Source organism: Lindgomyces ingoldianus (genome assembly GCF_010093535.1).
Source record: "Lindgomyces ingoldianus strain ATCC 200398 unplaced genomic scaffold BDR25scaffold_64, whole genome shotgun sequence".
In the NCBI taxonomy this organism is placed as follows: domain Eukaryota; kingdom Fungi; phylum Ascomycota; class Dothideomycetes; order Pleosporales; family Lindgomycetaceae; genus Lindgomyces; species Lindgomyces ingoldianus.
In genome coordinates this window covers 48,985-65,031 of record NW_022985225.1, presented here as the reverse complement: position 1 = coordinate 65,031, position 16,047 = coordinate 48,985, and the positions used below count along the sequence as shown (strand labels likewise).

At 47.7% G+C, this 16,047-nt stretch overlaps 2 protein-coding genes across 2 annotated transcripts; both read right to left on the bottom strand.

Moving 5' to 3' along the window:
- Positions 1 to 1,244: 1,244 nt before the first annotated feature.
- BDR25DRAFT_347492 (uncharacterized protein) lies at positions 1,245 to 5,652 on the bottom strand. Its single transcript, XM_033694271.1, has 3 exons — positions 4,884 to 5,652; positions 4,534 to 4,620; positions 1,245 to 4,329 (listed from the first exon to the last, which is right to left on the bottom strand). The coding sequence occupies exons 1-3, from the start codon at positions 5,219 to 5,221 to the stop codon at positions 1,629 to 1,631; spliced, it is 3,126 nt and encodes a 1,041-aa protein (XP_033539851.1). The 5' UTR covers positions 5,222 to 5,652; the 3' UTR covers positions 1,245 to 1,628.
- Positions 5,653 to 6,533: 881 nt separating this feature from the next.
- On the bottom strand, positions 6,534 to 9,210 carry BDR25DRAFT_273783 (uncharacterized protein). The gene is made up of 2 exons (XM_033687371.1): positions 7,836 to 9,210; positions 6,534 to 7,788 (listed from the first exon to the last, which is right to left on the bottom strand). Exons 1-2 carry the CDS (start codon positions 9,146 to 9,148, stop codon positions 6,768 to 6,770), a joined length of 2,334 nt encoding a protein of 777 aa, XP_033539850.1. The 5' UTR covers positions 9,149 to 9,210; the 3' UTR covers positions 6,534 to 6,767.
- Positions 9,211 to 16,047: the final 6,837 nt, after the last annotated feature.

Here is a 16,047-nt window from a genome sequence, read left to right as displayed (position 1 = left end):
AGAAGAAGCGCGATACCCAGTATTCAATAATTGAACTTTCAACACAGCAACAGAGAATCCTCGTTTGTAGAGAGCGAGATTAACTGGGCTCGTTCTTTGTTTCCGAGCCGGAGCAACGCCTTCTCCTACTAAGTAGATGCTAGGTCCTATCTCACCGCTCCCCCGTTCTTCAAGCCGCACAAGCCTAACAACCCAATCACCCAGTATCCAAAACCCCAAAAAAGAAGCGATACCTAGAATTCAAGCACCAAGCCGTCCACGTACCAACAGAAAATCCTTGTTTGTGGAGAACGAGACAGCAGGCTAATTTAGGGGAGTATATTGTTGGAATGATGGAAAACGAGAAGGATTCGCTAGAAGAATATCATCATCGACCTCCTTTCGAACCGAAGAACCAGCGATCATGTAACGAGGTAGGCTGGTAGTGCGGTAAGGTTCTTCGACCTCGGCGGAGATGTAAAAAGCGGACCCTTCCTTCTTCCACTGTGTAGGAATTCTAGGTAGCAAGTTCGACGCCTTTTCGCCTAGTATCGATGGAGAAACATCCGTTGTGGTATCATATAAACGAATGAAGGATGTCGTGGAGGGAATTGGAGAACATAGGTAAGACCATAGGCACGACAGTATAGAGATGTCTACCCCCTGTCTGTAGCCATAGTTAGCGGTGACTCGGAAGACGAGCAAAGGCCTAGTCAAATATTGGTGCCTAAATGAAAGCAATTTAAGCCTTTCAATTGTTATATCTGGCTCTGAACCCAGACCCGTAAGTCTGGAGAATACTTGCAAAGCAGTGAGCACATATACAAAATCCAAATATCACAATCCCCCCCTCCCGACCTGCGCAACCCTCTTCATCCCCGCCCCTCCCCTCCCTCGCTCGCCCCCAAGTCCCATCCTAAAACCACCCACATCTTACATCATCCCGCCCCATCCCTCAACCCGAAACGCACACCAAAGTTCGCCTCGGCGCCTAAATGCCTCCCCTATGCATGGCATGCGTCACAAGATATATGTCCCGTCTTTCATTCATACAAAGCGGCAAAATGCTAACTAAGACTTGTATGTATAGAACCCAGAGCCCCGAGCCCCCGGCACATGCGCACCCGGATCGAGTATACAATAGACCCGCATAGATCAATAGGAGAAGGGATAAGGGATAATGGATAAAAGGGGTGGTTACACGATTACTCAGATTCTTAATCTAATTAAGCAATAGATAAGATACGGAGTTTGTTGTACTTGTAGCTCGCGCTAATTTATCCAATCTGAGGATGTAATGTGATGAGACGAAAAGATGATGTGAGTCCTGCATCTAACTATTGGTACAATTTGCTTTCCTAAGAAAGGTTTGAGAGAAAAAGGAATAAGAGTTGAAAATTACGAAATGTCCACCTAGCGAGAAATAGGGTTTAAACGGCCTTCTGCGAGTGACTCAAGCCGGTTGGACAAAAGAGGAATCCAACTAGTGAACACAATACCACCAAAAACTCCGTGAAAATAAAATTCCTACTAAAGAGAAAAAAAAAATCGAACTTTTGACTCTAGGTGCCTTGCCTGTGAAAGGCTATAAACAGTATAAATCCGGGGTCGGCGAGGAATAGAATATAATGATCCATTAATCAACCACTTCACGCCTTCTTTGGTATTGTACTTGCGGGCGCTTCGTCTGGGGTCGCCGAAGAGTCAACAGTGGATTGCTGAGCCTGGATCTCAGGAACACGGTTCTCCTTCGGCTTGTTTTGCGCTGGCTCTTCATCATGACTAGGCGCATCATGATACTGGCTTTCCCGTCCTGAATTATCGCTCTGCCCGCTTGGGGTTTGGCCTTCGTCATCAGCGTGATCTTCGACACGATCTATATCGATGTCGCCATTAGTGTGAGCCTCATTAGGGCTTTGAGAATCGATAACACGGCGTTCTTCGGCCTGCTCGCGCTTAATTTCGAGTGGTGAATGTGTAGTCTGATGGTGGAGATGGTGTTGGCCGCGGCGAGGCTGAGCAGTGTGTCCTTGTCCTTCTTCAAAGACTTGCCGGGCATAGTCATGCTCCTTCCTCGACGTCTCAACACCACCTGGGAACATCTTTCCCATAATTAAGTTGTGCTTTTTCTGGACACTCGCCGTCACATCCTGGCCATCCGCTGCAAAGGTGGTCGGACTAGGTGTCTCGGCGCCTGCGTCCCTGCTATGGTGGAGGTTAGTGGGAGTAAACGAGCGGTCTGAAGTAGTCTTCTGCTCTTCCTTCCTGGCGTGCACCTTGCGGAGATTAGCGGCAGAGGACTGCGAGCGCATGTCCGGTCGACCATCTTTGCGTATGAGGATCCCGTCGGCATTTCGAGTCGGCTTTGTTCGCGTCTTCTTCGTATGCGCATACGGATCTTGCGACATACTGACGACTGGGCCGGCCGTTACACCCTGCATCCCCAAGCTGACTGCACGACCGCTTGAGCTCGAAGGGCGCGAACCACGTGGCACATTGCCACCGCCACCGCTCCCACGACGAAGGATGCCACGCCCGGAACGCGCAATATGGTTGTAGTAACCATCTGGGCTGGTCTGCGAATCCGTTACACCTTGCCAATCCTCCTTCTCCCATTCTGGTGTGCCGAGCTCGCCATGTATAGGCATGCTCTTCCGCGAACGACCCCCACGGCTGCCTGGTCCCCCTCCTCGCCCACGACCCCTTGGGCTGCGATGGTCAACAATCATGCGTTGGGATTCGGGTCGCCAGCTATCATCTGAAGGAGCCTCTTGTGTTCCATAGGCAACGAAAGTTGAGGGCTGCGATTGGAGAGGGGCCTCGACAAGGGATTCGCGGGAATGAGTCTGAGACTGCGGCAGCGAGTGAGAGTGGGTGTGAAGTCTCGATTCAGAATCATCAGTGTCCATGTGGTCGTAGAAAACATGCTGCTGCTGATGCGGAGGAGCCTGAGAGTTGCCAAATCCGACGCGTGGCTCAATGGGAGCAAGCTTCGGGCGCTTGGGCGATCCGACCGGTTGTCCGAGGGAATCGTGCGGGCCGTCGATGCCATTGGGGTGGGAGCGTTTCACGCTCGCATTGACAGTCACCCACCCACTCTGGGACTGTGCGGGATCAGCCCTTTGAGACACTTCCGGGGTGGCGGTGGTGTGGCTGCCGTGGGAATGGAAGGATGCAGGTCTTTGGGTGGGGTGGATTGGGGTGTTGATGTGTGGCACGGTCGACGGAGTTGCGTGGAAGGATGGCACAGTGTGCGAAGAGTGGGCAGAGTGGACTGATGGCTCTCCCGGAGATGGGAATGTATGCGTGGTCGATTGGGGGGGTGCGAGTGTGGCCTCTTCGAGGCGTTGAATTTTGTTCTTCATGATCTCAATGGTGATCTTTAGCATGTCGACCTCGTCGGCCTTTTGGGAAACCACCGACACTTTGCTTGCCATCAGTTCGAGCGCCGAGTCCTGGGCTGTAGGGGCCGTGATTGGAACTACGGGGGCCATTCGTCCAGCCTGCACTTCTCTGGAAGCCTGCACTTCACGTGAGAGCGCTTCGAGGAGGTCGTGGATACCTCCCATCTCATGTTGCAGTCTGACCACTGCGTCGTCGACCCGCCTAAGCTCGACATTCTGGCGATGCAACTGGGCTTGGAACTCGTGGCGGAGATTCTCCTCCTGGCGCTTCGCGGCCTCCTCAAAGCGCTGCAAGTCGCGGCCATGGACTGTCAGGGCGCCGCTGTTCTGCGAGACCTGAGTCTGCAGACGCTCAATGGCATCGAGTTGCACCTCCTGAGGCGACCGTGGATAGAGCTGGCCATTGGCACGCTGGCCTTGGGCTTCACCAGCGGGAGACTGCGAATGCGAGTGGGCATGCGACATGACTGGAGGGAGGTCGCGGGTGCGATTGGCCAGGCCGGTACTTCCCTCTTTGGGCGTTGGTGGTTGCGCCGTGTACTTGGGTACATCTTGAACTTGAACCGGCGGCTTCGCGGGCGGCGGGTTGCTGGGTGACTTCTGCGACGTGACGTGCAGGCCTAATGGCGACTGGACTTGGGGTGGTGGCTGGCGGTTTGCCTCAACCTGCTGCAGCGGTTGGTGGTGATAGTGGTGGTGGTGTTGGTGTTGGTGTTGGTGAGGCAAACCCAGACCCGACGGCGGGGATGGTTGGGATGCATGCGGCAGGCTGTCAACCTCCATGTCGCCTATCGTGCCTTCTGGAACTGGGGACGACTTGTCGGAATCGTCTTCAACGGCCAGCGGATCGGACGCCGGGTCGACGTGGGGCTCTACCACTACGAATTTACTTGGACTCACTTCGCATCGCAGCTCGATGCGGGGCAGTTTGAAGAAGTCGCGGCCGCTGTGCAGCGATATATACGTTAGCAGTGACTTATGGAATGCTGGCTTGATTGTGCCCCCGTCGTGGTGTTAATACACGCTGCAGGCGGTGCGCATGCAAACCCCGGCCAGTCCAGCGCCACACAGGGCGCGGATCAGGGAAAATCGGAACGGAAAAGGCCACGGCTTCAAATTGAGGGGGATGGACAAAGGAACAAAGACTCACCGAAAGACCTTCTTGCTGTCTGGTGCATCAACGGCCGTAATGCCGAGTGTCTCGGTGCAGCTGGGGCACACCAGCGGCTGGATCAGACTGTGAGGGCGTGTCAGTAGAAGTGTCAAACCGATGGTGCAGCGCAATGCGGACAGGCGGGTTTAATAGATGATAAATGTATAGTGTGGAAATTATTTGGGAAGGCCGATTAGTGCAGACGCGCTTAAAAAAAATTAAAATACCATGTCCCAATTGATTGGTGCCGGGATAAGCTCATAAATGCTAGGGGAATATCGACGCTCCACTGGGAAAGGGAACTGTGTAACGACGCAGAAAGGGAACCCTCAGGTCGGCCAGCTTACCATCCTTCTATATCTGTCCCTGCTGTCGCAGCCTTCTGCCTACCATTCGCTTGCAATTTACTACTGTATGACCCGAGTAGCGCGGGTAGGTAGTAGGAGCCCGTGATCTTGTGCCACGAATTGTAGAAGTCACCCACAACCTCTCTGCAGCGCTTGCAGACGGCCGTCGTGGAGCGGTTCACATTCATTGGCGATTGCGGGCGGGCGTCGTCGTCGACATTGTCGGCCACCTCGACTACACCACCATCATCGCCATCGTCAACACTTTCGGCAATGGTTGATGCACGCCATGTCGAGCGCTGCTCACTGATACGAGGGCGCCGTCTCGTCCCCGCCATGAGCTGGACAATTAACTGCTGGATTGGGCCTGGCCACGTCCCTTGCCCAAGGTAACCAAGGGTTCCAAGGTTGAGAGGGCTAACGGCAGCTCATCAAAAAATAGGCCGAGGACGTTGACGAGCGTCGACGCCGATGGAAATAGCAGTTCAGCAGTGAGATTGAGCCTTGCACTCGTTTCGATCGACGCAAGTGAGCGGGGCCCGCTGCGCCAACGCCTTAAGCAAAGGCGTCGCCGGGGAATTGCTGACTGGCGAAGGAACAGGAGTGCGTGACGCAAAGGTCAGCGGTCGGAGACGACTACTCTTGAGCGCGTGTGTGGCCGTGAGCGGAGCGCCTCACCGTTTCAAGGGAGTGGCGAGAGGGCGCGATTGTGAGCAATAGCGAATGCTGAGAGCAAAAAGACAAGGAAGAAAGCGTCAGACCGAGAGTGAGAGACTTAGAGAGGGAATGGGCGTCGAAGTCGATAATTAGCAAAGATATTCCATGTTTAGCAAGCGGAGCGTGGTGCTTTTTACCCTGCAGGGCCTAGTTTCAATGATGGATAGGTGCATTCTATTACGAAAGCTGCTTTGCGTTGCTCAGGTCAAGCCAAACCCTGCCACTCACTAGATCAGTCCAGAGCTAGTTCAATTTTCACATCTCCCAGCGCGGTTGACCCGCCCGCGAATGGCACCACTGCCTATCATCATCACGCCCACGCAAGGTGGTTATTGCTGGTATTTCGCTATTCACGCAGGCCGGCCACTCACAGCGGTCGCTCGTCATTATCACCGCTTCCGCCCTGCCTACGATAGCAGTTAATAATAATTCACGAGGTCAATAATGCCTGGCACTTAGTGCAGCACGTATTGACTCTTTGAAAATGTCCGCCGAGCCGACCAACACGAATCGCGGCTCGCTTCTTCGCTGCTATCTTGGGCCAGACGCAGGAGGAAAAACACCAAGGCCAACAGTTCCAGCAAATCTTACGACGCCCGCAATTCCCTCTCGCGCCCACAGTAAATAGGAGCGCTGTACCGGATCATCTATCTCCTGTTCTTCTGCGAGCCCCCGTCACCCCATCCCGATGTGGCGCGGCAGAAGCCATCTGCTCGACTTAGGAACCCCTGTCCCATTATAGCCCTGCGCTAGATTAACCCACCAGCGCAAGGGATTGCTGACAGGGATCTCTTTTTGCATATCAATGACAACAGTTTCACAATCTGGGAATCGCCGCACCGATGGAATTATGACGCTAAACATTTGAGGCCTAAATCTATTCTTGATTATTCAACTGTCCACGTTTCGATTGGATCAATTCACCTCTGCCTCAACACTTTTGCCTCCACAATGGGTCAGGCCGGAGCCGACACAACCGTCGTGCCAGCGTGATCTCCCGTATAATGCCCTACACCAAACAGCTATATTGGCGTACAATGCCCGTAAAGCCAGACTATCTCCCTCGTGAGCCTATATCGACGTACAATGCCATGGCACTCCACCTTGAAACAATGTGCCACTTCCATCCGACCGCGCGGTAGCACAACTGACACACAAATAATCCTCTCACTTTACCACAATGAATCCAACCCCTTCTCGGATAGCTTTGCACGCCTGTGAGAGGGCTTGGTTTTCTGTATCCGTCCATTTGACGCTCAGGTTATCCCAATTTTTCGTCGCGAATTCTCGTTGATATTGATGCCGCATATTCTGCAGCCGGCGCACTTCTCGAGGATCGCTTGTTCCACTGTACACGATGAATGCAGTACAGGGTGGCAATGATTCGAAGACTTTGACAATGTAGTCGACAGTTCGGGCAACGGCATCTCCGAGCTCTGAGCCAGTTACCTCCGTGCCATCTTCTAGATCAGAAGATGTTCGTCCCAACCTCTCAAGGGCCTTTGTTCGAATTTCTTCTACGTCGGCTGTCTTCGCGTCATCCCACCACCCACGAACCAGCTCAAGTTCGCGAAGCCGAGCCCATATAAAGTCCACTTTTGTCGTTGCGCCGTCATTGCCTGTTGCACGGCCCTTTACAGCAGCTTCGATACCCTCGACCACGTCCTGATCGCTCTTGCATCCGATTGCTACTCGTGCCTGGCCACCATGTCCTCGAGTAGGATCTCCCCAGTCTACGACAGCGCCCGTCCTGTATCGTTCTCCGTCGGAAGAGGACTTATGAGTGTTGGGACGTGATACCCGACCCAACCTCTTGAAAATTGATTCCGAGTTCGCTTCGCTGGTTCCCCATCGTGGACCACGTTCACATTTCTGCTTGACTAGATCAAGACATGCGCGGGCGTCTTGCACACTGTCGTGGCCTTTGGTCCCTTTCTGGATCTCTAAGGAGAGATATCTCTGGGCTAGCCACTTTAGCGACTGCTTGTATGGCGGTCCTCGGGGATGCGGGTAGATGATTCCAGAATCAACAATATAAGGATGAGTGAGCTTGAGAGCGTTGAAGTCAGAATTTAAAGAATGTCCAAGTAGAATAGTACGCGGGGTGATGATCTCTAGCAACCGCTTCTGAATATCAGATAGACTAGTCGTGACATCTTTCAGCATAGCTTCCGTGATACCAGAAAACCTGTCAAGGATTAGCGTAGCTTCTTCTTTATTTTGACGGGCACGTACTGTGTGAGATAGTCCTTGATGGGCACATCTGGCTTTACAAGTTCATCAAGGACAACTTTGCCATCCCAGTCAAGCATACTGATCCGCGTGAGCACCAACACATCATCCTCTGACTTGCACATTTCACAGTCAATGACCAGGATATCTCTTCCAGCAGTCACACTACCCTGCTCGATCTCATTATCAGGCACGGTGCCGTCCTCAAGATTAGTGACATTCGTATCAACCCACCCATCCTCTGACGCCTGCTTGGCCTCTTTGCGTTGTCGATGCGCTGCCTCCTTGGCTTCTTGCGTAGTATACCACGCTGGGTGCACCACATATTCATTCTCCTTCTGTGCTAGCAGATCCGCAAGATATTCAGTGATTGATGTACGTTTATTCTCCCAATTTTTCGAATTCTGAGGCACGGGGCCCTTATGCCCTGAATTCTTTCGAATTTGTCTCTCTTCCTTCGTCTTCGGCATCTGCGATGTCAACATCGTGTGCATCGGCGACAGTACCCTGAAAATCTGGGTACCATGCGATTCCGCTACAGCTCTAATCGGCCAGACGTGGGGGAAGATGTCCGCGAAGGGCTTGAGAGATTCCGGCATACGTTGGGGTCTGAGGCTGACCGGGTAGTAGTCGTCGGGTGAGATCTCCAGTCGCTTTGATGTGCTCTGTTGTTCTTTGATGGCATTAGTAGCAGGTGAGTTGTTAATCAATATCCCAGCCTCTCCAGTAGGCAGGGAGGGCTGAGGAGATTCTAGAGCTATCCTGCCTGTAAACATGCCTTGCTCTAAGCCAGGAACCATGAGCACGACCACCTGTCGTATAGAACTGCGATGCCGAACAGCAACCCATTGCGGGCCAAAGCCATCTGCTAGTATATACAATATGAGAGATTGCAAGTCGGTTATTTTGAGGTGGGACTGAAGACGTGTGTTGTGGGAATGATCTATTGAAGGGTACTGGTTTTCATCCTTGCCACATTTATTCGCTTTCTTGGAATACCGATTCGAGTGATCCTTAGAAGAATGTTTGCGCTCGCTGTGTTCCCCGAGATCCCGTTTCTGCTTCTGCTTTGGAGATTCTACCTCGGTACGACGAGGGTGGTGCGAGCTATGGTGGTCGCTTCCCTCCTTCTTCTGCTTCTTCAACGGCCGCCCACCCTTCCCGACGGTAATCCAGCCTTCGTCGTCGTCCTCGGCTGTGTCTGTAGGCTTTTCGTAAGGCAATTCGGGTTTCCTGAGGTGCGCAAGAGCTGCCGCAAGTCCGAACTTGGGGGCTGGCTCATCGGCATTCTGGTAGTGTCGCTTGCGTTTCCCCATGATTGATCGGACGCAGTTTGACTTGGGCTTGAGGACGGTATTGACGATCACTCACGAAGAACTTTTGAGGTGGGCAGCGACAGATGTTTTGTGCTAGCGTCTTGGCACAAAAGCTTCGTATCTTTGAGTCACGTGTGTTCTTGCCTTCCAGGTTGTTCCATAGCGCTGTGACCCTGCTTCCCTTCAGGGACTCAAGAGCCAGACAGTAAAATCATAGAAGCCGAAGTTTTTATTGGAGAAACAAGTGGAGCACAGGTATGTCTCATTATTATTAGCCCTTCATGTGTACGTACTCCATCTTATCATCTACCGGTAACATAGAACATGACCAAGGTAGTTCAGGGCAGAATTTTGTACCTTAATGACCTCTTGTCTTATTCTAGTAATGGGCTTAATAGATGAACTCAACTCTACTTACGTTCCACTTTCGGTGATAACATGTTGTCCACTTCGAACAAAGCTTTCTTGCTGTCGGCACACGAGCAGACTTATGATTCCCGCCTACCTGGAAGCATTTGGCGAACAAACCTCTATCTTATTTGACCTTCAGACCGAAATGCTATTGAGTTGGAGCAGAATCTATCTGCGTTAAATATGGTGTTGTAGATAAGTGTAGACTTGCTTACTTTTTTAATAACGTACTTTACAGGCAAGTTGCTTACACACCTAAGTTACTTACTTTTACTAAGACCCTACTAAACTACTTTTCTTACACTAATGCATTCCCTACAACACTACTTAAATATGCTAAAAGAATATTAGATACAGCTTATACTTTAAGCTTTTAAATAAGACATAAAACTTTTAAAAAAATATGCTACAGCTATATATAAAGTCTTATAAAAGATAATAAATAACTATAGTGCTAGATAATATTTATAAGCTAATTCTATAGCTAAATTATAAAGGCTAAGTAATAAAAAAAAGTAGGTAATTATTAAGACTATACTTAAGCTATACATGTAAAGAATTTTCTTTTAGATAGTATTTATAGCTAATATAGCTAATTCTTTGCGCACTAAGCGTAATCTAGGCTATGTTTACATAAACTAGCCTAGTATGTTTGTAAAGTGTTATTTAAAGCTTAAAGTAACATTTAAGCATAAGTATAACTATAAAAGAGCTTTTTATAAAAGTTCTAAAGTAATTTAGAGTAAGTTTAGCCTTATAGAGAATATTAAAGCTAAGTATAGTATTTAAAATAATAACACATATAACTTTAGTAAGATAGGCTTTAAAATTAGCTAAATATCTCTTAACTATACTTGCGCTTAAAACTTTACTTTAAGCTTTAAATAACACTTTATAAACATACTAGGCTAGTTTATGTAAACATTATAATAAGGTAGGCGCCCTGCCTGCTAAGCTAATACTATACAACTTTCCCTACTATACTAAAAGGTACGCATAAGAATACTTAAGCTAAGTATTCTCGCATAGTATAATATATATATAGGTAATGCTAGGGTAAGCACTAGCACTAGCAGTTGTCTCTAGCCTAACCTAAACCTCTATAAGCAAGAGAAGGCTACATAGTTAACTGTGCTAACCTTGTTACAAACATAGCCTAAATTCTGCTTAGCGTGTAAAGAATTAGCTATATTAGCTATAAATGCTATCTAAGGGGAAATTTCTTATGTATATAGCTTAAGTATAGTTTTAATAATTACTTACTTTTTTTTATTACCTAGCTTTTATAATTTAGCTGTAAAATTAGCTTATAAATATTATCTAGTGCTATAGTTATTTATTATTTTTTATAAAACTTTATATATAGCTATAGCACATTTTTTTAAAAGTTTTATGTTTTATTTAAAAGCTTAAAGTGTAAGCTATATCTAATATTTTTTTAGCACGTCTAAGTAGTGTTATAGGGAATGCATTAGTGTAAGAAAGGTAGTTTAGTAGGGTCTTAGCAAAAGTAAGTAACTTAGGTGTGTGAGCAACTCGCCTGTAAAGTACGTTATATAGTAATCCTATTAGTATTCCATCCTTATCTTCATACTCACTTCGGTCGCCAAAGTCAACATTGCTCCATCCAGGCAGTTGAGACAATTTACTACGACACCAGTGTAATTATCCCCCACCCGGCTCGGCAGCTTCTGTTTGGCAATATCAACCAAATCTTCCTTCACAAGCATGGCTTTTGTGGCCTGGTCATCTTCTACTTCCATCAACCTCGAAAGGACCGGTGAGGGTACCGGCTCAGCATCGTAGGAAGCGTAGGCAACGAAAGACTCCCAAAGCCCAATCTCCAGCAGTCAAACTCCGAGGCTATATATATCATCTTGCACGGAGTATTCATCTTCTAGTTTCAGACCCTGTCGGCGAGGATGTCGGTAGAAATCGTTTTCCCAGACACAATTTCCAATCTCCGAAGTTTGCATTCCATAAAACGATGTCGAAAGTGCTCAAACCAGGAGTGATGATCAAGATGAAACCCTCGAAACGAAACTGACTCTTGGTTCTGAGATTTAGACACTGCAACTGTTTACCAAGGACACCCAACGATGCCAAGCCTATGGAAAGGAAGTTATTTATGTTTGATTCCGTTTGAGACCATTCCGGTAATTGCGACTCATATGGACTGATAGGAAAGCATTTTCCTCCAATCTCTAATGTCTCCAATTCTGGGAGACGAAGGAGTGGCTATAGCCCGTACGATTTCTAGACATTAGCGTTGGAAATGAAACTTATGAGCTTAAACAAAATGGAAAGTTCGGAAAGCCATATCTACCTAAAATATCCAGAAATATAAAGATACTCGGCGTTGCAGCAGATAGATTGAAGATCAAACAAAATAGGCCTCCGTCTTTGATGCCACGCACTACCATAGTGTCCGGAGACAGAGTGATGGCTCGAATTTTTCTGTAGTTCCCGGTCTCCCATCACAAGGGTCTGTCAGAGACCTGGCATACCCCTCGTGATAGGTAAGATGTCGCATGAAGATAAGGTGATAGAGATGCGGACCCGTGATCAAATGGAACATTTTGGAAACGAGTGACAAACTGGTAAAGGCTTGGTAATTTAAACTCGGATTGCCTCTGTCTTCATTCGGAGCATCGAAGTAGAGACGAAGATATCATAATCACCTCGTTGGGAAGATCGGTCATGTTGAAAACTTCTAGAGAGGTGTTTGAAGATGGTGTGTGAAGGGGATAGAGACTCTGTAATTGCAGGAGTTGGAAGATTGATATTTATAATAAATTGAGAACGGCCACGATGCGAAAGACCTAGAAGAGAGTACTAGCAGGAGTCTAAATAAAGTAGCCGTCCTTTTGCTCCTGTTATTGCTTGAGAGCAAATATGCTATTTATTTCAGGTCCAGTCAACTCGCATTCCTCTCCTGCAAATAGCTGTGGACCCCATATCGCTAGCGTCCAGCACTAGTCATCGTGGAGATCCAAGCAGCTAGTCGCACCCCTCCCGTATCCTCGGTCTTCAAAGGTATGGTTCATTTTATTTTGTGTCCTTTGCGCAATATTTGCAAACCGTATATGGGTGATCGCAATCAGGACAATATTCTGGGTGTTCGTGTCCGTCAAATTCCTTCTCGCATTGACAGCAAGTCCACTTGTAGGGGACAGACATGTTTTCTGGGGTTTGTTGGAGAGAGTTAAGAATTGACTGTGAGTAATATGTTTCTTTCTCGATTGTGGAATGTTGTGGTAGGTTTCTGAGGAACCATAGTGCAGCTCGGATACTGGTCATTATATACTTCAAGAGCTGGCTTCTATCACGTATGAGCATTGTTCATCAAACGCGCTAATATTGAAGATGTAAACACGTATATTTGAATTGGACGCTTCACTGCTATTTCCGAAGAATCAGCTGTCGTGGCGTGAATAGTGGATGCATTTTTAGTCTTTGTACTTTGGACTATGAGAAGTCGCTTCAAAGGTGTGACATGGGAAGTCAATATACATATATGTGTAGTAAGTTGAACCCAGCTCCCCACCAACTACCTGGCTCGTCCTTCACTTAAGTGGCCGTCCTTCAACAGTTTCTTAGGTGCCACTTTCGAAATCTTAACCTGTAGCATCACTCAACCTCACACTGTTCGTAGCCTTCACCAACATCCTAAGCATTCACACGGCTGTATATACCGATTTACTCGCCGCCTCTTACGAAATTTAGGCCCGTCAACCTAACGGAGGCAAACAATAAGACTTGTCCTAGGTCACCCTCAGTTCTCGGCCCTAGGATGCCACTCCATAACAGGGCGTGGAGTCTTCATATTGGCGCTCTTCATGCCCTTTTGAAAGGGTCACGTACGTGGCATGGGGGAGGATGCAGAGGTACATAATCCCTGGTGTTCCATACTCTAATTTCCAAATCAGCAACCACAACTCCTAAACTATGATACGAGATTAGTTACGAGACTAAAACACCACCGAAAACCCACAAGTTTTTCTACCGACAACTCGTCGCCAGCTAAAACACGCCTCTAGTACAAACAGCGCTGATAGTAGCTTAGAGATACAACGATTTTAAAATTTCCCACAAACCTTATGATGTAGGAGAAAGGCTACGTAGAAATATGGGCAAAGAGGAGAGTCCAGTCACTGAAGATACATGTCAAGATATCAATTGCCAATATTCTAGGCCCGAGAAACCTGAATGGGCGTACGAATAGTGTTATTACTGTAGTAGTGCATGAACGGTCGGAGATGATGAGCTGGACGCTTCATCAATAGTAACCAGAATCATTTGACATCTTAGACTTGTGACAGCGATGTAACAAGCCCTAACTTATTCCTCCAAAATCCCAGCTAGCAACCAACATAGAAGGGGAATATGTGAACTGCTAAAATCTAAAGGATTTCAATATCCGTGAAGGAAGGCCAAGTTCCCTGACGTCGAGTTTAAACATGGTCGGGTAGGGTGTTGTTAGCTAGCTGGTGTGGAATGCCTTCTAGTTTAGAAGTGTTTGATTCTCTGATGGGGCTCGAGCTTCTAAACTTGCGTAACAAATCTGCATATGAATTAGAATTTATCTTAACTCATTGTGGCTTATTCGTACCTCATGAAGTTGCTCTACTCTCTCCTCTTCTTTTTACAATTGCCAACCCCTACCGAAACGTCTTTGACTGAACATCCGGGTCCACTCAAAACTCACCATGTCCATATATGACGCAGCTATTACTTCTTCATTCGAACATCCCCTCTATATATCTAGCTTGAATAGTGACATCCTGTTGCAACATTTTAATTTCCACTCCACTCATCCAAACCGAGCGTCCGAGATTGAACCTCCCGGTGAATCAAAATCTTGATTCGTTTATATACCTCGTCCCTCATGACTTTTACACTCACTACAAACTGTTCGTAAATCCTTGAGCGTCCTTGACCCCCCGAAGCGTTCTTGAACCTACGAAGAAAAATAAAAATAAAACAACTCACCTCCCACGACATCGCTAGCTTGCATACGTTCATGCATTCTATCGCTAATATCAATACCTCCTTCTATACAAATGCTAACTTCTAAGGCCTGCGCTTTGACATCAGCATTGCGTGATACTTCAAATATGGCTCTCTTCTAAAACCAAGCCATTGGAACAGGGTTGAGGGTAGGGGTATATAAACTCTCAAAATCCCCCGAAAAACCCCCGATCCATGACAGAATATATATCCCAAGCTCCTCAGATTGAGAGCAAAAGAAGTGCCAAAAAGACGTTAATCTCCCAAACCAAACAATACACATACTTATCCAACGAACTAGCTACCACTAAGCCTAGTAACAGAATAGTTATCATGGAGGTCTCGGAGCCTGCCAACAGCTCTGGGCCCCAGACGCTTATTTGGGAGTGCCACCATTGTAAGTGATCCCTTCCCTTCTCATCCACCCCTCTGCTCCCCTGTACTCCCTCGAAATCTGTAAATAGCTAACGGATGTCAGAATTACCAGGCGCGGGGGTAAAGAGTCATAGTAGAAAGGCTGGATATTATATTGGAAACTTTGCGGTCATCTAAATTGTACCTATTGCCACTGAATCCCGAAAGACGCAAGAAATACCCCCCCTAGGCCGCAGACCAACCAAACTCGGTAATGGAATAGAATGGAATGATATAGTACGAAATTACATGAAATGTGTAGATAGTTGGCTGAACGCGCTAGAGATATACTTAAAAGATGATTAGGATACGCACCCTACGAGCAGGTTGTAAGGAGAGGGCGAGATGTATGTAGACTTGCAAATCACACAAAACTCACACTTCACACATAGCTCCCTCAAATATAACACCACCCCTTTATAGCAGCTTACCACGTATAGCAATTACATCAAGTACACGACTCCTAAGCCGTATCATGCCCTTACTCATCGCCACCTAAATTCTACACGTAGACAGCACTTAACATGGCTATCGCCATCAACAGAGGGTTCTAATATCCATACCAATATACACTACATTAACCCCCAAATTCCTCCACGGATAAAATCCTTCCAAATCTAGACCAACAAACTACAGTATAGCATATCTACATCTAAGCTACAGCCTTGCCTTGGCCGCCCATCAAGCGCAAAACCATGCCCCACGGCTAGATTTGGGAACGGATTGTGACACTAATAAGCGAAGTCATGAAGCTTAAAAGCAATACAGTCCAAGTCCTCCCCAGCAACCACCTCCACATCCCCTTTCATTGGAGAAATTACGCTAGAATATAGGACGCCTAACTGTTACTATAAGACTCCAGGTCTTGATAATGCATAAATACTATCCATATACTAGCAAAATTGCCGTCCCGATGTTCTTGGCCGGCTGCTTGGCTTCCCTGTAGTATTCCGCGCGGTTTGAAGCCAAAAGATTTACTGCCTCCTGTATTCCACAGCTGACAAGAGCTTGTATAGTGCGCTGAAAATCACATATAATCATCATTAGTCACAACTAAAAGCCCG